Here is a 23440-nt window from a genome sequence, read left to right as displayed (position 1 = left end):
AATTATTTTCTTCTTTTTTTCTTTTTTTCTTCACATTGAGGGCCCAAATCAAAAAGAAAACCAGCAAAAACTATATTTTATATTTGATAGAGAGAGAGAGAGAGAGAGAGAGAGGCAGTCTCTCAAACTTTGACTCTTGAGATAGATGATGAGAGCATTCCACTCTTCCCGACCCATGTCAAACTTCTTTTTCTTCTGCGGCTAAAAATCTCAACTCCATCTCTGATCGAAAAGAAAAAAGAAAAGAAAAAAATCTCAACTCTATCTCTGAAGGTCCCACATTTTAAGCCTCCCCTCCAAAAGTTGAGTTCTGTAGCTCTTATTGCATAAATGGTGGAGTAATATGAAAGTTAGGTTTCCTTTGTAGGACTCAGAAAAGGGTCCTTTTGAGTTTGGAGAGAGAGAGAAATCTAGAGAGAGAGGGGGGAAGGGTAGGGAAGGGATGAAGAAGCTGTTTGGGAGCCCAGGGAAGGTGAGTGGGCTGGCACTGAGAATTGGGCAGTGCTGTTTTGCTGCTGCTGCAATTGGGGTGATGCTCTCTGCTCATGGTTTCTTCAATGCCACTGCATTTTGGTAAATATTATTTGCCCCCTTCTTTCTGTTTTACATTTTTAAAATTTCATGGAATTTGTTCTCCTCTGGTGGGTATGTGGAAATGGTTTATGTTTTTATTGATCGATTTCGGATTGGTTCAATTTGTAGCAAAATTTCACTAAGCTGGAATTCTCCATTGATGGAAAAAAAAAAATGGGTTTAGTTAGAAAGCAAAATGGTGCACTGGTGTGGGTTGGATTCCCTTGCTCAGTTTTACCAACTACATAGAAATTAATGGGGATGAATAAAGGGTGCATTTTTGCTCACCACCCTCAAATAGTGGAAATGCTTACCATCCTATTTATCACCGTTGGATGAGTGTAAATGTTAAGATTTATGTCTATCCATTACACAGATCTCGAAATTTAGATGCATCTGATAGTGATAAATAGGGTAATGAGCATCACCATCGCTTGAGGATGATGAGCAAAAATATTCCCAATGTATGCTTGGTTCTTGAGTTCTTCTATGGTTAATCTTGGCATTTGTTTAATTCGTCTACCCTCGTTTGTTGACCTCAGGAGTCTAAAATCGTACACTGCTCCACTTATTTTGTTTGCAGAAACCTGAACATGTTAGGCATCTTTGTACGGTTACAATGGCGAATTTAAGTTATAATTATGTTTGCAGCATTCCTTCAAAGTCATCCCAATAACACCTCTCTCTCTCTCACTGTCTCACTTAACAACAAGTCAATGAAGTCATTCCTATCGTTCTGGACAGTGAATGATTTTCTTCCCCTATGAACAAATGATTTCAATTCTCCCGCTTCTAGAGAGGTTTTCTTGAGATATTGTAACCGGGGAAATTTTCTTCTAGCTTTCATCTGTCAACATGTGTGATTCACTTGATTTTCTCTTCATAAAGCAATACCTTATTTTCTGTGTGCTCTGATAAGTAATATGATTCTTCCCAACTCAATTGCTTGATCAATTGTGTTCTTGAACTTGGAGAGTGTTATTTGTGAGTCTAACTTCTAAGGTGCATAGAGTCAAATATCTTTGCCTACTTGAATACGATCCACTATGTGCCCGTTGGCGCATACTTGTGTTAGGACTTATAATCTGCTAATTTATTGGTTTCTGTCCCTGCAATGCATAAGATTCTTCTTTTTGTCCTTTCCCATAAACAGTTTGAAGTTTAAGAGCTTCTCTTTTACCGATGTTTGAATAGTTGTAAAATTCTTACCTGTATTTGTTGGATGCAGTTATTTGATTGCATCAATGGGGCTTCAAGTTGTTTGGAGTTTTGGACTTGCTTGCCTTGATTTACATGCTTTGAGGTCAAAGAGAAGCTTGCAAAATCCTATTTTAGTGAGCCTATTTGTTGTCGGGGATTGGGTAAGTTTCTGCACTTATTTATTTAGTCATTGGTTTTTGGCATTTGGTTTTCAGAAACAAGTATGTGTGGCATCCTTAATTTTAAGGGTTATGCATTATTTTTTTATGTACTGGAGATGTTGGACCAATGATTGGAGAAGTTTTCAGAGAATTATGTACTTATAAACTGAAACTTATCCTGATCATGTGGAACAAATGTTGGATCATCGGGGACAACTAAGTAGCTTAAAAATGTTTGGGAAAACATGGTCAACTGAAAACTTCACTTCCGATGTGTGATCTTCAGGATACTGATTAACTTAGAAATGAGTAAAGTTTTCGGGGATCCTTCGCTACACTTAAAACTACTACAATACATAATATTTACTAACATTTGCTGGAAAAAGTATCACCTTCACAGTAAAATGTCTTGATATTTGGAAATTAAGAGGGCATAATTTTAATTCCTAAATCCTAATACTTGGGGTCTGATGCATGAATGTCAAATTTTCCATTCAGCAAGTACGGAGCCATCGATAAAGATTCATTGTGCTTTAATCGTTTCTTGTAGCTATTGCACTACCACTACTAAACAGATTGTTTACTTTTGAGTTCTGATTCTGTTTATGGTTCAGTGTACAAATACCGAAGCGATTTCTGTATCAATTAATTCATGTTTAACAAAAATGAAAAATGCAGGTGACGTCTACTCTGTCATTGGCAGCTGCATGCTCATCGGCGGGGGTGACAGTTCTGTACTCAAAAGATTTGAATTACTGCAGGCCAATGCATCTTCCGTGCAGCAAGTTCCAAATCGCCGTTGCCTTTGCCTTCATCTCATGGTTCCTCCTTGCTGTTTCGTCCATTGTCATGTTTCGGTTGTTAGGCGCAGTATGAGTTTTGACAAAACTCTACATATTCTTCAATCTTCCCCTGTAAATATATCTGAGAACCATGGTCTCTATACGGAGAGAAATCCAGTACAAAGGGGATGCCACTGGGCAGAATCTTGAGTCAGCCGCGCATGTAGCCTTGAGATACTGCACGACATTTCCGTTGCATGAAAGTTCTTCTCCGTCTCCAAGTGTGGGGTCCATGACTTGAAAATGATCGTGTGTGTTAATTTTTGTAATGGAAGTAGGTCTCATGAGTGTAACCATATATTTGTATTATTGGTTTTCTTTGCTTTGTTTTATTTTATTTGGTTGAAAATTGCAAAAGTGTGGTGGAATTTCACATGGTTTTTTTACCGCACTTGCTTTTCGTTTGTCCTTTTTTATTTTTTAATTTCCCATTTTGCCCCTGATTGGTTCATTTTCTTTTAATTAGCGACTTAATCAAGGGCTTCATTGTCTGTCAAAATCTGGGAGATTAAGATGGGTGAGCTGCTCATCCACGTCATAGATAAATGTGTGACAATAATTTCAACACCTAACGCCCTTTTTCCTTTGGTTCTAAAAAAGGCCTAAACTTCCACTTATGTCCCATCTCTCAGTCTCACACGGTATAATTGCAGTTTTGGACCAAGTCCATGAGTCATAGGATTTGCCTTTTGTATGAGGAAGTGGAGGACTAGTGGTCCATGTCATCTCTTTGTCACTGATTGGACCAGAAAATGAAGAATATTCGAATCCGCAGAGGATCAAGCGACTAAGAGCAGTAACTCATGCACACGAACTTGTCTTTAGTTCTCCTCTTTTCTGGTATCATCTATGACAAAAGAAAGAAAAACACCAGGCAAGGCTCGGTACAAAACTACTCAAATCAACGGTTAAGAGATTCAAACTAGGGCAGGAAGGCACAAGCATGCCGCATATTGCTTTGACCAACTGGCATAAACCCCACATATGAAAGTTTGACAGAACAAGTTTTGGGTCCGCCAATGAAATAATTCACATGATATATGCCGCCGACACTTTGATCATGGAATCTCCCTAGATCAAAGTACAGAGAAATGATCCTCTTCGGATCCCTTTCTTCTAATCCATCAAGTCTTGGGGATCCAAGCCGTTAAAATTTGATCCAACGATTAAAGTTATTATAACTTGTAAAATATCTCTTTTTATAACCGTTAGATCAAATTTCAACGGTCCGGATCCCTAGACTTTGTGGATTAGAAGGAAGGGATCCGGTAATAATGCAAAAAATAAAATAAAAAATCATTTATTAATAATTAAAAAGAAAGGAAAACTAATGAGTTACACAGCCAGAGAGGCACTAATAAATTTATTCCTTTATACACTAAAACATACACAATTCACAGCAATTCAAGTCACAGAGGACAACAACGGCCCCAAAACTTCAAAAAAACACACAAAAGAAAGAGCAGCAGAGCCTTTGCGCTGAATAAAAAGGAAACAGGAAGGATAAAATTAACAAATAGATATCGAACAACGTAGCTTACCACCTCTCACCGACCCTACATTACAATTTCCGGCTTCAAAATGCTCGACTTGATTTCTTTGTGTGGCAATACCACACCTCCGTTGCTGTAAATCTCATCGCTCACGTGCACATCTTCTCCAAGGATGGTCATGTTCTCTACGCGAGCCCATTGTCCAACAGTGGAGTGCCATCCGATGATACTGCTGGAAATGCAAGCGTGGTTCTTGATGCGAACTCCACGCATTACTGTGCAGCGAGAGAGCCTGACTCCAGACTCGATAACGCAGCCTGGACCAATTGCAACATCCGGTCCAATCAGGCACCCCTCGCCAAGTTTGGCAGTCTCGTCCACCAGAACGTTTCCCACAATGTGAGCGCCTACGGCCAACTTGGATGAAGAGTTCTTCCTCAACGAATCCAAGTATAGCCTCAGGCCGGTAATATAATCCCTTGGTTGCCCAATGTCCATCCAAAACCCTGGAAGGACCATTGCAAAGAGCTTATTCTCTGCTGCGATTTTCGGGAATACTTCTTTCTCAATTGAGGTTGGTCTGAGTTCAATTTTATCAAGAACGGAGGGGTTCAACAGGTAAATTCCAGCATTGATTTTGTTACCAACGAACAACTTTGGTTTCTCTACAAATTTCTGAACTTTCCCTGTAGACTCTTCCATAACCACCACACCATATTTCGATGGCTCATCCACCTATATGAAAGGAAGAAATTATTTTCAGTGACATTTGTCTTAAGGTCTCAAAAATGCCTCCAAGGCTCCAAGGAAGCTGGGTGCAAAGTATCAGGTAGAATTACAACTTAGTGTTACCTTGGTCACCATTATGGAAGCTTCTCCTCCATGGCCTTTATGGAATTCAATCATTTGCTTAAACGGGTACTCGCTGATAACATCACTGTTAAGGACAAAGAAGGGCTCGCCAGAATCATCAATCAGTTTGTCCCTAGCAAGAGCCAGAGGCCCAGCAGTGCCAAGGGGTTCGGTCTCTTGTGAGCATGTGATCTTGATGCCAACCTTTTCCTCAAACTCCTTCAAGAAAGTCATCATCACCTGCAGAAATGATACCGAGCATAAGCATTCAAAGAAACCTTCGGTAGCATGAATCTCTTCACAAAATGGTGACCTCGCCTACCTCTGGTTGGTAATTGATAGCCAGAACCACTTCGGTCACACCAATTGCCTTAAGAGCCTCTATCTGAAAGTAAAAAAACAAAAAATTGTAAAATTTCATGATTTATACGATCACAAAAGCAAGCATACATACAACACAAAGAGTGGGGATTTGATGTAAGAACTATATTTTGAGGTTTTTGATAATTCCACAAAAGGAAATCCACTCGATCAAGCGAAAAAAGAAAACATTTCCCAAATGCTAGAGAAATTGTACCTGATGCAGTATCATGGGTTTGTTAGCAAACTCAACAAGTGGCTTGGGGAAACTGAGTGTCAATGGCCGCAGACGCGTCCCGAAACCTCCAACAAGAATAAGTGCCTTCATTTTGATATGCCCTCTGCCTTCCCTGGTAATATTAATACAGTAAGAAAATCGTACAGGCAACTTCAACTCAGGTAATAATACACTCTAAGTTCAACATTCAGGTCATTTCTTTATCCTCTCAAACACATTAATCATCACAAAAATTCACATTCCCGGTTCACCGACATCCGAAAAACCGAAAAGCTCAAGATTTCAGCTACCAAAGAAGCTACTTTCTAGCTAAATAATTCCCCATTAACCAAATATAATACGCAACTTTTGCATGGCTTGAGCAACTTTAATCGGGAAAATTCCAACAAAAATCATAGAAACTCTATGTGCTGACAGTACCACCGCAATTAATCACAGAAACTTCACCAGATCTGACATTACAAATGAAATTAATCCAAAAAATACTTCGACGACGAATTCAAAGCTCAAAATACCTAAGAAATTCACATAATTGGGAATCGAAGCAATCAAATTAATCAACTTTTTGAACAATTCAATCCAAAATTGCGAACACATTGCCAAAAACGTCCGATCAAAATCGACGCCCAATGAACACTGAATTACCTCGGATCTCAGCAGATCAAAACCCGAACGGAGTCCGCCACGGCAAATCGAGTTCGGACTCGGACGAGTGGGGAACCGGGTCGTCGAGAGCGAGTTGGCTCTAGTGGTATTGTTTTTCCAGCCGCGTCGGATTTGTATTTATACGCGCGGAGGGGGGATATTAACGAACGTGGATTTCTGGCTGATCTCAAATTAAAATATTAATTCTGTTTTTCTATTAAATTTTGGACCACGTCCTCGGAAAGAGATGCTCTACGGATCCCTCTTCACCTAATTCATCTAATTCGGAATCAGGATCGTTGAAATTTGTTTCAACGGTTACAATTTTTATCACTTTTAAATGACCTTCTATTTGTAATCAACAGCTCGAATTTCGAATTAGGTGGATTTGGTAGAAATAGATCCGGCCCAAGTCTTCCTGGCCCTAAGCAAAGGCTTTTTTACGCGCACTTTCGGGGTAGTTTCGTACTTTCGTCTGTTTATGTTGTGGTTAAATTTGTACTGTAAAGTATGAAAGTGTGATTCTTTTGTTTTTGGCGAAAATTATGGATTCTAGAAAGGGAGGGAGTTCTATTGGGAAAGGATAAAAAGGGGATTTGGGTGTGAATAGTTATAGTAATCGTAATTTAAGGTGATTTATTTCATTTTTTATGACTAGTAATCAGTTTCTAATTGGTACTAAACCATTTCACACAACACCTTTTATGGTCAATTCTTAGCGTTGGAGAATCACACAATGATCGTCAAAAGGAGATTGAACTGTTGTGAGTGTTTCCGACATCCTAGAGCATAAACTGTCGTGATGAAGCTACCATTTGTTTTTTTTTAAGAGTTAATAATGGATGTGATTAACTCTTAAACACAACCAAACACTATGAATTTTGGGCTTAGCCAAGATCAGAGTCGAGTGCTACACTCCTTGTGTCACATCCTTGTCTGGGCCCCCACCACATCTCGGGCTCGACTCCACCATAGCACGCCTTGATTTCGGACGGGGCAAGGTGAGCGTATGGTGCGGGAGGTGAACATCACGTAAAAGATTGTGCCCTAACCACGGGTAGGAGCACTAACACCGGGGTGCAGGTTTATGAGCTCTCAACACATCTCACATAATCATCAATTCACATAAACAATCTACAACTCACCTAGTACTTACCTGAGCGTCCACCACGTCAAATTAAAATATGCACATATCATACAAATTCATAGTCTAAGCACAAATCAATAGGCATGGCATATTTGTGAATTCTGTTATTCTGAGCATGGTTGTGGTATAGATATATATATATATATATATATATTCTATTTTCTAGGAAATTATACAGGTTTTACAGCGAGGGGTTACTATCTTTGGTAATTGAAATGGTTTTGAAAAGCTTTATTTTTGCCCACTCACACTTTCTGTTTTGCGCCCCTCCAGGTTCTAATTAGGAGTGCTTTGTGGTGGCTTGCGAGGAATCCATGTTGGCTCTGACAGATTATCACCATTGTATGGTCACCTTTGGATGTTGTATAATTAGTATTTGTCTTGCTGGACTGCATTTAGGCTACTTATGCTCTGGTTGTGAATTCACACTTATTTCGTCTTGCACCTTAACTTATCTAGTGCTCTAGTTAGTTTGGTTTTTAATTATTCGCATTTCTTATATTAATATTGCTTCTGCATTGTACACATGGCTATGTCACCTTCACGTGACGGCCAGCACGCCTTGATTTCAGTTGGGGTGTGTCACCTCGCCTTTTCACGCAAGTTCAAATCTCTCTCATTGTAATTTAAATAATTTTAATATAGAGTAATCGTTTATTGAAAAGAATACTCTCTCTACATAAATAGGGTTTTGTAGATGAAAATTTATTTTTTTGTTATTAAATAAATTAATTCTAATTAACTTATTATTCATAAATTTTATGCTAAGCAAAATTTATTTTCTCAAACTAGGGATGAGCCAAATCAAATTTTATGCATCTAAAATAATTGTGGCATTTCTGTGACCTCAATCGTTGACTGACACATAATTAAAAATTTAACTTTTCTCAATTTTATTATTAAAAACTTAATATATATCGGTTAATAATTAGAAGCACAAAAAACTCACATCTATTTTAAATGGAGAAGATTTGATTGCGGAAGAGGTCCCAGAGGATGTCTGACGTATTTAATTTGAGATCCACCAATCCCTATTAATTTAAATCAACTTGCAAATTGCGGCCAGATTTGCCAAAAAGGCAGCAAAAAAAGCATATTCCGGATAAAGATGCACCCTCAATGCATCATGCCAAGCCACATGCATTTTACTTGCTTCTAACGCAAGATCCACATAAAGGTTTAAATCAACCCCAAATCAAAGCCAAAGTATATAAGCACAAAGTCCAGCTAATTTCAGCCTTAAACTTTTGCTTGGCTATTGAAAAAAGGGTCGTTGATATTCACCAAAACTAATGTCTATCTTAATTACGAATAATGTTATTTGTACCACATTTACTGTCTATCTTATCAGTTTTATAACAAAGGTGGAACTCATCTATGCATGTGAGACTCACATAGATTTGAGAGGTTATTGACAAGGTAATTAGTAAGGGGACGAATCCGTGGCACTATTTTTTTTACACAACTTTTGACACATTTTTATGCGGCCCACTCCGTAATGTATTTTAACAATTCGCACTGTCTATCTTTTAGGTCTTCCCCCCAAGATCATATGTTTACCGAAAATCACACAAATCTGAAACTATATGATTGTTGGATTAAGGGTTTAGGGTTTCTTTGCAGAATCGTATTCGTCCATTTTCTTCACTACAAATGAATGTCTTAGTGATTTTGAATTTGTCTAATTTTTTGCAAATATGGTCTATAAATGATGTTCTAAAATGTAGACGGTACTGATCATTAAAATACATCACAGAGTGGGTCCTACAAAAAATGTGTCAAAAATTGTATAAAAAAGTGGTGCCACGAATCCGCCTCCAATTAGTCAATATGGTTCAAATAATATCTCTCTTCTAATACTATTACGTACAACTATGAGAAATTCAACCACAAAGCAAAGTTCAAACTTTAACAAAATACAAGCAAGTTTTATATAGATTTTACATTGAATACGTCATGACAAGAAATTTGTAACTCAAACAGTTATGAGCGTTTATATATGCGCCCAAATCATACAATTAAGAAACTCGGTCATCTTGTGCAAAAACTAAGGCTTACTTACGTTGGTCAACATGAGCATGTTCTAAATTTGCCGTCTTCACACAAATGACCTAAAAGATTCGTTGACCTTTTGGTGTTAGATCCCTTTGACAAAATAGCAAGTCATGCATGCATATGTTGGTTATGCTCCATTTCTAAGTAATTGGCCTTGTGGCCTGTGGCCTGTGGCCGGCCTCAGGTTCGAACCTTTAACCTTTTAGTGTTATTAAACCAAAGGTGGCGTGGATTAAGTTATCGCAGACGAGCGTTTACACCTAAGTCGACAGACCCCTATCTTTGTTGGTGCGCATTCTCCAACAAAGCGGTATGAATGTGTGAATGTGATGTGAAGTCTCCAATTCAAGTAACAATTTGGCTTTTTTGGTGTCTTTTCAAAAAGATATGGCTTGGATCAAATGGCAAGTCATCAGCATTTGCAACGGAGTTATAACGAAAGCGGTTAATTAAGAAGATTTATTTATACACTTGAAGTCATATGTTCGATTACCCTTTCAATAACGTTAGTAATGAAACCTTTTAGGGTGTGTCATTTTTACTTCATGTAACCTTTCAGTGGAATGCTAGTTAAATTAGTAAAGGACAAGTCAGGCCAACACGTGTTTTCTGGAAGAAAGCATAAATCACATGTGAATTTGATCTTATTTTTATGGGTCAAGATCAATAAAAATGATTTGAAAACTTTGAGTTTTAATGATAAAGACAAAATAAAGGGTAAAGTGAATAGTATCATGATTGACTTTTTAGTGTAAAATTGTGGTTTTTCGTTAAAATGAACAGTACCGAGAGCTTTTCGTTAAAGTTCCCTAAGATCTTTAGACTTTACTTCATATCGTCACAAACTTTGTTGAGTATATGAAAATTATAGGTAGGACAATTAAGCTACTAGTTTTAGAATGCCAAGAAATAATTGAGAAATTATAACGTGGTCTTCGAACTCCGCCTCGTAGCATGACCAACTCACTCGTAACGACGAGTGTATTGAATATTAATATCATACGCTAAAATATAAATTTGTCATATGTTTATACTATAACATTAGTGAATTAGTTACAGGCACAAGTCAAAGTGTGGATGAGCAGTCTAAATGTGTTTTCGGTGGCCGTTTGTGCGCCAAGATCTTTGGCACAAGAACACTGACGGAGTCACGTTAAGGGCCTACCATGGGCTATATCCCCAGTAGCTTTCGGTGGAAAATAAATTTTACATGTAATTTTTATTGATTTTCGAATGTATCCCACCATATTTTTAATCACTGATTTGAATTATCTCGATTTAATAATACAGTTTACAAAACATCTCTTTTTCTTACATCATTTTTCTCATCGCTTCTAGTACATGTACAAGTTTGGATTTGTTTGAATTTAATGTATTTGTTTAATAATGAAAATTATTGGCTCACCTTATGAAAATTTTCTTAAGTGAGCTGATACCGTGAAAAATTGTAATATCAAGTTTACTTTTGGGAATTGTTATTAGCACTCCAAAAATCTCATTATACACTCCAAACTTTCTATATTAGGAAAGAAAATTACACTTGTGAGGATTGTAGAATAAGATTTTTGGAGTGCTAATAACATTTTTCTTCTTTTTTTATAAAGATTCAAATCTTTAACCTAGCCCACCTAGTGAAAAAATCCTAGCTCTGTCATTGCACAAGAAGGAGTTGACCATAGCTTCTTGACTTGGTTCTAATTTTTCTATTTATTTTAAGGATACTGAGTCGGACTCTTCCCCTACTGTATAGAATAGAACATGTTGAACCAAATCTTTTTCATGTAAAACCTATTTTATTTAGATCAGAAAAATCATACGATTTTCTGAAGCCACATGACTCGAATTCATAGTGAAAAAGTGACAAAATTGAGGAAAAGGTAGTTCAAAGCCTATTTTAGGCCTCACTTCCACTGATTACAGAAATCATTTGAAAGAGTTGACAACAGCTCTGCTAGAGCTAATATGATTGATCAATGCTAGCTTTCAGAATAAAAACAAAACAATTAAAAAAAAAAAAAAATCCTTCGGCCATAAAGGCCCATCATTATTGGTGCTAATCATTCTTTAAGGGCATAAGTCCACCCAAAAAGCCCAACTACATAATTGCCATGCTGCCACCCCATATGATTGACCATCTGAGAGAATATGCTTTATTATTCTATTATGTCTACAACATTCATCACGTGACTTACTGTTTATAATTTAATGATACATAAATGACGAGTGTTGTAGACGAATAATATACTTTCTCCTCTTTTTGGGTATGCCCGCTAGTCACTACTAGCATGTCAATACTTTCAAAAGTTTTCTTTAAAACACGTCTCTAAATCCTAAATCCTAAACCTTGAAATCATAAACAAACATACTCATATTTCAACAAGCAAACCCTCCTCTTTATTTCGGCAAGAGACACTTATCACGTAACTGACTGTGTTGTAAACTATTGATACATAGATGACGAGTGATGTAGACGAATACCATACTTTCTCCTCTTTTTGGGTATGCCCACTCTTTAAGACACGTAACTAAACCCTAAACCTTGAAATCATAAAAAAAAAACATACTCCTATTTCAGCGAGCAAAACTGCCTCTTTATTTGGGTTAAAAAACCTGCTCCTCAAGCTGTACAGAGCAGAACTCTGGTAAACAAAAACTAGGTATCTACAGCCTTAGCTGTGGCAATGCTTGCAATGTACTCAATCTCCTCGGTGACTTCTTTCATCGAAGGCCGGTTCTGTCTACGCTCCTCCAAGCAACCCAACGCCAGGAGCCCCAACGCCTTCATCGTGTCCAGCTCCAAAGCATTCGCTCCCTCTTTCAGCAACGGATCAATCACGTCCACCAACCTCTCCTCCAACATCATCCTCTGCGCATAAACTGCCAGGTTCACGTCATCCGCTTCCCTGTTGAAGTCTATAGCTTTCTGAGATGTCAGCAGCTCCAAGAGCACAACTCCAAAGCTATAAACATCACTCTTGTCCGTCAATTGATAATTCCTATAATATTCGGGATCAAGATATCCGAGAGTTCCCTGAGCACACGTTGATATGTGACTTAAATCCGTGTGAGCCAACCGCGATAACCCAAAATCCGCAACCTTGGCATTCAGCCTCTCATCAAGCAGAATGTTACTAGACTTCACGTCACGGTGATATATTGGAGGGACAGCTGAGAAATGGAGATAAGCAAGACCCTCGGCCGTGTCAAGCGCAATCTGGAGACGTTGCATCCACGAAAGATGTTTCCAGCCACCAGGTTTTCGAGCCTGCAGATGTTCGAGAAGGGTTCCATTCTCGATGTACTCGTAGACCAGAATAGGCTGCTCTAACTCGACGCAGCAGCCGAGTAGGTGGACAAGGCTCTTGTGGTTAACTTGGCACAGAATTCGGACCTCGTTGAGAACTTGGTCAATGCCTTTGGTGTTTCCAATCTTAGCAATCTTGACAGCCACGACAGTGCCGTCTACAAGAGTACCTTGGTAGACTTCGCCGTATCCACCAGCGCCTAGGAGCCGGTCTTTGGAGAAGCTGTTTGTTGCTCTTTTGATCTCATTCCCGGTGAAGACTTTAGCGGCTCTGCCTCCGTTGGCATTTAGGATATCCTCGCGCTCTTTCGTCAGGCGCGCTTGTGCTTCTTTGATGCGCCTGTGGCGCTTGTAGAGTAGAAAGGCTATGGTGGCTGCGATTAGTGTTGCACCAATCCCACAAGTTAAACCTGCATAAGTTTCGATTTCCTTCTTGTTAGTGATGCAAATATAGAGTTTGTAAAATGTGCTGTAGGTTTTAATGTCTGAACCAAAATAAACCTCAGGTATGGTTTGTCACAACTTCTCTTGCATATAATGAATTTGATTTCGCAAGGGCTTGTAGCTCACTTAGTTAAGAATATTCATACTTGCGTCTCAGATCCGAAGTTCAATTTTCTCTCCTCCAGTATCGTTTGTAACAAAAGAAGAAAAATAACTTTGCTTTTACTATAATTTGTTTTGTTTTTATCAGAGTTCTAAAAGGTCCCGTCTAGACGCTAAGTAGTTAATCACTACCGCAATTAATCTCTAAGCGTTTAAAAATAAAATAAAAATAGCGCTAAGATCTGCCTACTGGATGTCCTTTTGATTACTATGCGTCAGAGAAATAAAAAGTTATGACACATACATAAAGTCTTATGTCATGAGAATTTGAAGTTGTGTAACGTGTGTTTGAAATAAGATTATAAAAGATAATTCCTTTCAAATTCAAAACTTCAGTTTTAATGACTAATTAGATTATGGAGGATCAGTATTCTTTACCTGCTATTAGTCCGGTGCGGTCCTTTGAACCAATGCTATCTGCCAACAAAAAAAAGTCAAAGCTCAAAAATCTGAGTGACCCTCAAAGTCAAAGGCTGAGCAGCCACGCAATACATCAAAACGGCACCGCAACTCACCATCAACGCATAAGCCTTGAACCGGGTCCCACGTAAAGCCAGAGTCGCAAAAGCACCTTCTGACCCCAGCGACAGCAGGGTCGGACCCACAAGTGGACATCCCCTCACAATCCGCCTGCGTCCCACACACGGGCTCCCTTGGCGATGCCCACTGTAGCTCCACTCCCGGTTCGGGCCACCGGTCAACGGGCAAACCCGGATCCAAGTTCACGAAACTGGTGTACGCGCTGCAACCCGAGTCTCTGACCCGGATCATGTACGACGTCGACGACCCGCCCGCCCGAAACGTGCAGCACAGCGATTCCTTGCAAGAGCCCACCGATCCGGTGCCTTTGATGTACGTGTGGCAGAGGCTCGACGCCGTGCAGTTGAGCGGCGATCGGAGGAGGGTGTCGGTGCAGTTGAGGTAGAGGATGGTGTTGCTGCTGGTGACGTTGAAGGGGAGGGAGTTGCTGAGCTGGAGGCCCTCGTGGACTATATCGGTTGCGATGCAGGTGTTGGGGAGGAAGGCGGAGGGGCGGAGGACCAGTCGCTGGGAGGCAGGGGAGACGGATTCGATTGGGTAGGAGTTGTTGAGGGTGTCGAAGAGGAGGGAGCCCGCGGAACAGCGGATCTTGTACGACTGGTCGCCGCACGTGGAGGATGTGCTGAGGGGGTAGGGGACGGTGGTGGTGCCGCAGTCTGGGCAGCGCTGGAGGGATAGTACGCACCAGGCGGAGGTTAGTAGGAGCGCGGCGGAGAGGAGGAGGGTGGGCGGAGAGGCCATTTTTTGAGAAGTGATTGCGCTGGAAAATGCGGTTGGGGAAGTGATGGGGGTTTAGTAATAAGGTGAGGGGGTGGATTTTGGTAGGAAATGGAAAAGATTCCTTGTTTTGAATTATTTTTTGGTGGGTTAAATTTTTGTCGTTTTCTGACATTTTGACAAAATGCAAGTTGGGTTTTGACACGTTTTTGCTTTTTGACTTCCTACTTCTCTAACCACTGTACGAGAGAATATTTTTGTTCATCACCCTTCGCTGTGATGCTCGTCATTTTATTTCATGTCGATAGATGATTAACTTATTAAATAACCAGATTAATCTCTCTTGCTCGTATAGTAGAATATCGTCTTATAAAAAGAAAACTACCATGAGAGAAATCAAGGGTCAATTAGTTTGGCAAGTGATTTCACACAATTCTATTTAGTTTATTTCACTTGAATTGAATAAATTATAAAAGAATTAAAACAGATAAATACGGGCATGCAAAAGGAAAATAAAGATTTGCGAAAAGCTATTTCATATTATTTTCAAACTTTAGGTTAAAATTTAAAAATTTTAACCCAAAAAATTCATATTTTAATCAGAAATTGTTTTCTACTTCAATGGTGTTGGATTAAACTTTTAGCCCAAAATTATTTGGAACGTTGGATCAACTAACTCTCTAATAACCCATGATGTCCGATTGAATAGAGCTGTTGGAATTGCATATGAGTGGCCGATAACCCCATCAAGCTAGGCCCCACTCTTTGCTTAGCGTTGTCCGCTTTGCCTTCTGCTGAATGCTTCTTCTTCCCTTTAGTGCGTCAATCCTGCAAGATGTCCCATTTCTCGGCACGTCTACACACAGAGGGCTAGAATTTTTAACTCGTGCTGAAATCTTGGCTGGAATTTGCTCCAAAAACTAGTTTTAACCCAAAACTGATTTTAGACTCAAAAGTTAGATTAAGTTTTGGAACTTAAATTTGAGGTTTTAACCCAAGAATTGAAGTTGACCTCAGTACAGTTCAGTTGTTTTACGTTCACTTTTATATCTGAATTCAACTAATCTACTTGTCATTCATCTCATTCATCTCGGCCGTCGAATTCTTATAGTCAAATGCTCGAGGTCTCTACATCCAAAGTCTTAGAAAAAAAAAAACAAAAAACAAAAAAGGACAATGACAGGAGAATAGATTTTTCTTTGAGTTAAGGAATCTCAAAAAAAATCTAATAATTTACGTCAAGTTGGACTATAACACATGAATAAAAAAATTAGAAACATTGTATTATATAAGTCAACAATATTATCTCTTTGGCATTTTCCCACTTTGTGTTACATCCTTACAACGTAAATTTCGGTGAGTCAACGATAAGAAATCTTATAATTTATAGAAATCACAAAGAAAAGAGGAAATTGCAGAGAAAGAGACATGAGAACGTGGTGAGGTTGAGGTTTCATCTAGAAGGCCTAACAAAGTCTCTATCCTCATCGCAGCATGGACAAATATAGAGGACGTTGAAATCCTGGATTAACGGCAAATCCGCAACTTCCAACAGCTTTTCCATTAGAATATTCACATCAGGCCGCAACCCGTCAACTTGTGGTATTTCAAACTAATCAATCAATGTCATATAAGTAAAACACACGACAGTGCATAATAAGTTTGAAACATCATCACCAGCGTTCTGGTTGCATGTAAGTCTCTCTCCTAGAAAATGAATTAAGGAAATTTCCATAGCATTCCCCACATAGTTGCAAGAGTCCTAAGACAATAAAGAACGATTACATAACATTTCAAGGCGTTTGATTACATCACAGCCACTTCCAATTGGATAAAACAGAATTCACACAGCCTTGGTTGTACATCTGGGAACTGATACGTATTACGATATCGTAACCGTGCCCGAGATTACGCCAATCGTGGAGGACGTCCGCCGTGAAAGAATGAGTACATGCATATACATACATAAATACATATGTATATACAGTTCCAAACTACTGTGTGAACATGGAACCAATAAGTTACTGACTTCCATGAACATTGAACACGGCTACCTAACAAAACTGTACCATTGCCCTTGGACTGGGAGAACTCAAGTAGGTTCAGCAAGCAGTAAGGTATGCCACCAGCCGCACGCCACATTTTTCGGCACACATCCGTCGATTGTGACTTGAGCCGGAATGTTGCGGTCGATCACATCGTCCAGGCCAAGCTGGAAAATGCAACAGAAAACCACAGTATTAGACTTGCAAGGCAATACGAGAAACGGGAAAATTGCAGAGCAAAATACAGTTCATAACGCGACATCGACATGAACTGTTGATGACAGCTGAATACCTGACCATACTTGTTCCATCCCCAGGCGAAAACTTTCCCATCCTCTACATGAAACACAAAAAATTAAGAATCTCTTTAGGTGAAAATTCTCATAAGTTTAACTTCAACATCTTCTAAACTAAAATTATGATATCACTTGATATTCCTGTAAACCCAAGCAACTGATATTTCCACCCGAATAGATATTTTTGTCCTTAATACCTACAAATTCATACACTTTCACTATTTTTTGTTTACCTAGTCGATCCATAGATTCCATACACAGACTCTGGAATTTTATAAGGACTTGTGAAGGCTCTTATGAGCTGACCAAATTTCCGTATTTCTTTCTCCATCTGTCGTTTCCTGTTTCCTGTTTCCTGGACCAATGGAGATGCTCACAAGCAACCAAATGCATCGAGATATTCATATTTGCATAACCACATAAAGATTGGATACCATTTCTTCTTTAGGGTAAAGAAGATAAAGTCGCCTGTCATAAAAGAGTACGGAAGCTTGTAAAAATGGACAGTAGCATACCAGTGATTATGGTACTATGACGCGCCCCACAGGAAACAATCTTTGCATTCACATTTTCCAGAACTGGAGCATCCAAAAGTCTTGGTATAATCTGGTTCACAATTTAAGAAAATTCAGTTCAACAGTTTCTCTGATATCGATTATATTGGCAATGATGATATGAAACAGTTTCTCTGATATCGATTATATTGGCAATGATGATATGAAAATATTACAAAAGCAGGGACATGTTTATTGATTTGATTAACTAATTTATGTAACCCTACCAATATGCTAGCAACATTATATGACAAAGTAAGGGCGAAATTTATGGTTATCGTCCCATTTTATCATTGCTTGAACGACAAAATCTATGAATACAAAAATCATATAACATTCTAGTAAGTTGATAACTTCTCAGTTGATGAGAATGCCATGACCTCTAGCGAAATAATGGATAAATTTCAGTCAACTTCAAGGCTTACCTCAGCTTCATCAGCTCCGGTACCCAGCTGTCCAAACTGATTCCTGCCAAATGCATAAACATCACCATCAGCTGAAATGCAGACAGTGTGCCACAGTCCTGCAGCAACACCCTCTATCCGGATACCCAGTAATGAAGATACACAAGTCGGGCTTAATTCATCATTTGTGCTTCCTTGCCCACACTTGAACAAAACAAAAATGACAAGGAAATCAGTTTTACACCATTTGAATAATAGAAATAGTGCAGAAACAGTACATTATAGGTAATGTTAAGAAGAAATAGAATAGATTAATCCCTTTTGAGTGAACCTCATCTTAAGGATCTACAATATTTTTTCTCCGCCGTTCCTACATTACCTACATGTTGTACAGTAGAATGGTTAAATTTGGGGAACTCCGGCTAGTTGTTTGCGTATGGATGGATACAAGGATTAAAATTTTAGACATTCCAGCTTGATTGGAACACCAGTTCCATCTTGTTTAGGTACTATAGTTGATGATTTTTTATATTTGTGATTAATAGCAGTTTTACCATCAACAAGCCAAGAAGTCTGTTGTGCATAAGGATGAAAAAGAATTAACGCAGATCAGCGCATATGGTTTCAAGAAGATAAAGCATGAGGCAAAGAGTACAATACAGAAAACTCACCTGTCCATACAGCCCCCAACCAAAAGCAAGTACAGCTCCAGCATCTGAAGCGCGAGAAAAAAATAAAATACAGACATGTAAAGATAAACTGCATACAAAGCATAAAAGCTAAAATGCTACAATTTAGGCATACGATCGTTTAACATCTCAGTTGTACCACATGCTACACTAACCACAGGAATGACATTCCTGTGACAAATCAATTCTAACTTCCCACTTATAAACAGCTATAACTATGAAGTTTTGAAAACGGCTTCTATCATTCAAATGTGCTCTGTCTGTGGTGACTGATTCTTCAGTATTTAGTCGAATATTTCTTACATATAACATATTAAAGACAAGAAGTAGCAATTGAGTATCTAAGAATAATTAAAAACCTTGGCAGTAACAGTACTATCCAGCTTGGATGCCCATGCTTATACATAATTGGAGAAAGAACTTAAAATTTGTACCTGTGATTACCACACTATGTCGCCCTCCACAGGCAATCCCCTTCACATAATTCCCAGGAACCCCAAGACCATATCCGTCTGAACCCATGGTTCCTCTAGACAGTCCTGCAGATCCATCTTTTCCATAAGAGGACTCGATGCAAGGTACAGGATGAGGAGAGGACACCATACGTATGCGGGAGCCCATACCAAGCTGCCCTTCACCTCCATAGCCCCATCCCCACACTTGTCCTCTATCTGAAGTTTTGGGAAATCAGGATACATCATGTCTTCCTTTAAATAATAATTAATTAAATATTCTAGTTTCTAACTTGATACTCCATTCCGCACCTCATTTCATGACCACCAATGCAAAGACACTATGCATCGCATATAAATATAAATCAGAACAGGGTAAAATTACCTGATAATGCCAGAGTATGGCGTCCTCCAGCAGCTACACTGGATATTCTAACTCCCGGATTCAATGCCACAAGACAGGGCAATGCTGACGGAGGTTCATCACCAGATGATGAACATTCAGCCGCTTGTTTTGCTGAAGATAATTTTCTTCGCTTTGTACTTTCTTCACTAGCAGAAACTGCCGCGGCAGTGGATCGTGAGCCATGACAGTGAGGGCTAACTATATCATAAACATAAATAAGTCAGCAGTGAATGAAGAACAAGCTTTTGCCATTGTCATGAAAAAGAGGCCAAACATAAACTACCTTGCTCGGTCATAAAAGAATTCTGCCTTTCAAATGCATCCTTTTCACCGTCTGACCCCATAGATTGCTCCCCAAAGACCCTCCCAGATGGAACACACTCTTTCCATCCCCATGTGTAAACTCGTCCATTATCTGCATTAAACCCAAAATTTATTAACTGGCTCCAACTCTTAATAGCTTAATAAAGTTGGAACACAGAAACTGAAGTTCTTTCCACAATTCAATTAGTTACCAACTAATTGTTTCAGTCACTTTAGTTTTATGCGCTTAATTGCGAAAAATCCACTCTTTTGAGAAAAATGCAGTTGGGAAATCAGCATTACCTGTGACTGCAACACAATGGGCCCAACCCGCGGCCGCCTTTACTATAGAAGCATCATTTGGAAGAGGAAAAGGTTCCGGATTTTCCTTAAACATGTGAAATTGAGAACAATGTCAAATACTTCCAGCAAGAAACAAAAACAAAAACAAAAAAAAAAAAAAAAAAAAAAAAAAAAAAATCAATGAAATGAACTACGTATCACGTAGCGCTACCGTACCCCATGCTTCCCAGATGTCACATAGCTTTGGCCCAGATCATCTGTTGATCCCCATGTAATAAGCTTTCCAGGTTCTGAGGCAAAATGCAACAGTAAAGAATCATAAAGAAGCAAAAAGAAATGCACTTTGAAGAGAAAACGTACACAAACAGATACGGTAAAACAGCATTCGGGAGAAAAATAACAGTGTGTATCAACTGCCACAAATTAAAGCAATTGCGGGTTAAAGCCGGTTTGCCAAGACAGTGTGCCCAATCAGCGAATGAGTTGTGGTTAGGGGTGAAATGCCACTCGAACCCAGAGCAAGCTGGTTCTTGCATCCCCGATGCAGCCAGTTTGAAATTCCCCCTCGCAGTAAATTAGAGCAGTTGAGAATATATATCGACTAAAAAAACAACTCTGTAACTAAATTCACTAACTTTACTAAAGCTGTGTGTTTTCGTATATAGCAAGAAAATAGCATAAAAAATAAAGTTTCAAGCTTTACTTCCGTTTACTTTCCCACGTTTTCTCGGCAACCAAACAAGATATAAATTGCAGTCAGAAAGAGTAGGAAACCAAGGCAGAGTTCGAAGAAAGCACCTGAAATGGCCATGGCGAAGCCGCAGCCGCCACCGCACACATCCTTCCACGCGTACTCAGCTCCGGCCGCCCGCACGACCGTCGGCGACAGAAGCGGCGACCTGTGCGGCAGAGCTCCGGGCAGATACCCCCACATGAACACCACATTCTCTTTCCCCTCTTCCATCTTCACTTCCTCTTCCGTATTCCCCTCCGCATTCATCGCTCGAAAATATCCGAAAAACAGGAAACCGGTTCCAAATTCGAGTTTTCGTTTCTCGTTTTCGGAAGTTTCAGAAATTTCTTGAAGTTTTTTGAGCTTCGGTGGACTTGTTATATACGATTTCGACAGTGCCCTAGTTCCTGCTGGGTCGCGCGAAAAAATGGGGCCGTATCAAATTCAAGAAAATGGGACGCCACGTCGGATGCCGCGTGGTTTTTTGAACACGTGGCACGTTTTGGACCCCTAGATGGCTCGGCCGCTGCGAGCCAGTAGTTCCCGGAAGCTTCCGAAGGTCGGCTCCCTAAACTCCAGAGAGCATGTTCGGGGCTGGCGTGGCCGCCTTGCTATCACACCACGTGGTAGAATCTGATGCGATCACTAATGATTATGTCGTGCCACGCGTCCGCATCCTTGATACGGGACCTTTCAAAAATGATTCTTTCTATGATTTTCGTTGTTGATACCATTTAGTACTATGATATAATGAAATTTCTCTTCATTTGTAAATGAGAGACTTTAGATTCGATTATCACCAAATGTGAATTTGAACCATATTATTAATAACTCATTGTGAGGCTAAGCTCACATTTCTCTCTCTTGATATAGATAATATCGTTGTTCAAAAAAAAAAAAAAATGAATTTCCGTTTTTGGTATATATATTCCAAAAAATGTAGTAGGACTTGCCATAAGTCACAATTGACTAGTTATATTCACGTATCGCACTCATTATTAATGATTTAAATTTGAGACGTTCTATTTTATTTTTTAAAAAAATGATTAAAATGTCGTGTTAATAGCCACATTTTTGTGATATAATACTATTTACTTTAAATCGTATAAGAATAATTTGTTTATTTTTAATAATTTATTAGAACGATATGTTATTTAAGGTTTATTTTATTCTATTTTTAGAAATATCCTAACAACTTGGCATGATAAGTCACTTTTGGAATATAACTATATACGTCATGTTTCCTTATTTGTTTGGTAAAGATGGCTACTTAGTACTTACACATCATGCTACAAATAATTTTCAGTAAAATGACAAAGTTTTTCATAAGGACCACCCACCCGGTATGAATTTTGCAATTGGCTTGACAACTATAGGAACTATGGAATACTCATCGTAGCAGCATCTTAACTCAAATCTCCTAATTTTTAAAATAAGACTCCCTCTGTAAATCCTTAAAGAGATTTGTGGTATATCTAGCTCTCGATAGGTAGCCTCCTCTCCCTCTAAATATTTTGTTACCCAAAAAAAATAATGATATAGTACTGTTGGTATAAATGTGTATGGATGACCTTCTGTTATTGTGTTCCCGAATCAATTCAATCCACACAAGAGAGAGAGAGAGAGAGAGAGAGAGAGAGAGAGAGAGAGAGAAGGAGAGAGAGAGAGTCCATAAAACCTAACTTGGAATCCGAACCAGTGTGCCCTGGTACTGTCCCTTCCCTCGGACATTGACCAATTTCTGCTTGGCACAAGTGGCACATGATCCTTCAGTATTACGTTTTGATGATATTCATTTTCACTTGGAAGTAAAAGATCTTAAGTTTGAATTTTGTTGATAGAGAATTTGATACCAAATTAAGATGCTCATTGTATGATTTAGCCGAACTCCCCTTCTTTTAGTGTAAAAATATTAATGTAATCAAAAGTGACGCAGGCCCCAGCCCAAAACAATAAATGCCTGAAGTGACTAAATGTACACCTGAGGAACGTTGGATAGACTGCAAACCACAAATTATGACGGAATGGATTGTCTGCCCTCCTCATCCTATACCCTTCCCATCCTCTTCTATTTTTGTGATCATGGTTAAGCCACGTCAATATTTTATATTCCCATTGCTTTTTGTCTTATTATTTCTATAAAAAAAAAAATCAATATAAAATGTTGTCATGGCTTAACTGTGACCACATAATATAGGAAGGGATGGAAACCGTATGGGATGAAGAGGGCAGACAATCCAAGTCCAATTCTGAGTGGTGGTTTGAGTACGAATCCGTAAAACCACTCGTTACTCGTTAGGCCTTGTGTACGACACAATCCCTCATGGCTATACCCCCATCTCCCTCAAGCCCCCTCTCAAACCAAACACTAGAAAACAGTGAAAATAAGAGAAATGATTTATGCACAATGCTTAAGTTAGTTGTTTATGCGTAATTGTTTTTAAAATATTCCACATTATACATCAAGATTCGAAATTTCTGATAAGATTTGCTCGACTTTATCATAGGTTATAAAGTTGTTG

The 23440-nt window shown here is 39.0% G+C and overlaps 4 protein-coding genes across 7 annotated transcripts; 1 reads left to right on the top strand and 3 right to left on the bottom strand.

Moving 5' to 3' along the window:
• Positions 1-100: 100 nt before the first annotated feature.
• Positions 101-3167, top strand: LOC103935853 (CASP-like protein 5B2). The gene is made up of 3 exons (XM_009345662.2): positions 101-573; positions 1802-1934; positions 2613-3167. The coding sequence occupies exons 1-3, from the start codon at positions 443-445 to the stop codon at positions 2808-2810; spliced, it is 462 nt and encodes a 153-aa protein (XP_009343937.1). The 5' UTR covers positions 101-442; the 3' UTR covers positions 2811-3167.
• Positions 3168-4126: 959 nt separating this feature from the next.
• Positions 4127-6522, bottom strand: LOC103935842 (mannose-1-phosphate guanylyltransferase 1). The gene is made up of 5 exons (XM_009345652.3): positions 6365-6522; positions 5699-5831; positions 5444-5506; positions 5122-5361; positions 4127-5004 (listed from the first exon to the last, which is right to left on the bottom strand). Exons 2-5 carry the CDS (start codon positions 5807-5809, stop codon positions 4333-4335), a joined length of 1086 nt encoding a protein of 361 aa, XP_009343927.2. The 5' UTR covers positions 5810-5831; positions 6365-6522; the 3' UTR covers positions 4127-4332.
• Positions 6523-11937: 5415 nt separating this feature from the next.
• LOC103935831 (wall-associated receptor kinase-like 20) lies at positions 11938-14814 on the bottom strand. The gene is made up of 3 exons (XM_009345641.3): positions 13992-14814; positions 13855-13893; positions 11938-13280 (listed from the first exon to the last, which is right to left on the bottom strand). Exons 1-3 carry the CDS (start codon positions 14755-14757, stop codon positions 12220-12222), a joined length of 1866 nt encoding a protein of 621 aa, XP_009343916.2. The 5' UTR covers positions 14758-14814; the 3' UTR covers positions 11938-12219.
• Positions 14815-16364: 1550 nt separating this feature from the next.
• On the bottom strand, positions 16365-21314 carry LOC103935821 (ultraviolet-B receptor UVR8-like). Of its 4 annotated transcripts, none has more exons than XM_048590419.1 (12): positions 20984-21314; positions 20402-20475; positions 20186-20270; positions 19863-19994; positions 19559-19777; positions 19156-19392; positions 18704-18747; positions 18054-18236; positions 17590-17680; positions 17308-17422; positions 17071-17114; positions 16365-16945 (listed from the first exon to the last, which is right to left on the bottom strand). In XM_048590419.1, the coding sequence occupies exons 1-12, from the start codon at positions 21183-21185 to the stop codon at positions 16836-16838; spliced, it is 1536 nt and encodes a 511-aa protein (XP_048446376.1). In that variant the 5' UTR covers positions 21186-21314; the 3' UTR covers positions 16365-16835. The 4 variants fall into 4 exon arrangements, 2 of the variants coding, with proteins under 2 accessions (XP_048446376.1, XP_009343907.2); XR_007260516.1 differs by having other exon boundaries at positions 16848-16945; positions 17308-17429; XR_007260517.1 differs by having other exon boundaries at positions 16848-16945; positions 17308-17415.
• Between the last annotated feature and the right edge of the window lie 2126 nt (positions 21315-23440).

Source organism: the organism of the source record quoted next, unplaced genomic scaffold, assembly GCF_019419815.1.
Source record: "Pyrus x bretschneideri cultivar Hongxiangsu unplaced genomic scaffold, Pyrus_bretschneideri_v1 Contig32, whole genome shotgun sequence".
NCBI classification, from domain to species: domain Eukaryota; kingdom Viridiplantae; phylum Streptophyta; class Magnoliopsida; order Rosales; family Rosaceae; genus Pyrus; species Pyrus x bretschneideri.
The sequence above is the reverse complement of the archived record's forward strand: the minus strand, read 5'-3'. Positions and strand labels throughout refer to the sequence as shown.

Coding starts and splice junctions, on each gene's coding strand:
- LOC103935853 (XM_009345662.2), top strand. CDS start 443: ATGAAGAAGCTGTTTGGGAGCCCAGGGAAGGTGAGTGGGCTGGCACTG. Junction 574..1,801: donor TTCAATGCCACTGCATTTTG/GTAAATATTATT, acceptor TGTTGGATGCAG/TTATTTGATTGCATCAATGG. Junction 1,935..2,612: donor TATTTGTTGTCGGGGATTGG/GTAAGTTTCTGC, acceptor TGAAAAATGCAG/GTGACGTCTACTCTGTCATT.
- LOC103935842 (XM_009345652.3), bottom strand. CDS start 5,809: ATGAAGGCACTTATTCTTGTTGGAGGTTTCGGGACGCGTCTGCGGCCA. Junction 5,507..5,698: donor AACCCATGATACTGCATCAG/GTACAATTTCTC, acceptor TTTTACTTTCAG/ATAGAGGCTCTTAAGGCAAT. Junction 5,005..5,121: donor CTTCCATAATGGTGACCAAG/GTAACACTAAGT, acceptor CCTTTCATATAG/GTGGATGAGCCATCGAAATA.
- LOC103935831 (XM_009345641.3), bottom strand. CDS start 14,757: ATGGCCTCTCCGCCCACCCTCCTCCTCTCCGCCGCGCTCCTACTAACC. Junction 13,894..13,991: donor TCAAGGCTTATGCGTTGATG/GTGAGTTGCGGT, acceptor TTTTGTTGGCAG/ATAGCATTGGTTCAAAGGAC. Junction 13,281..13,854: donor CCGCACCGGACTAATAGCAG/GTAAAGAATACT, acceptor AAACTTATGCAG/GTTTAACTTGTGGGATTGGT.
- LOC103935821 (XM_048590419.1), bottom strand. CDS start 21,185: ATGAATGCGGAGGGGAATACGGAAGAGGAAGTGAAGATGGAAGAGGGG. Junction 19,995..20,185: donor CCATTGTGTTGCAGTCACAG/GTAATGCTGATT, acceptor GGTTTAATGCAG/ATAATGGACGAGTTTACACA. Junction 18,237..18,703: donor GTTGGGGGCTGTATGGACAG/GTGAGTTTTCTG, acceptor GTTTTGTTCAAG/TGTGGGCAAGGAAGCACAAA.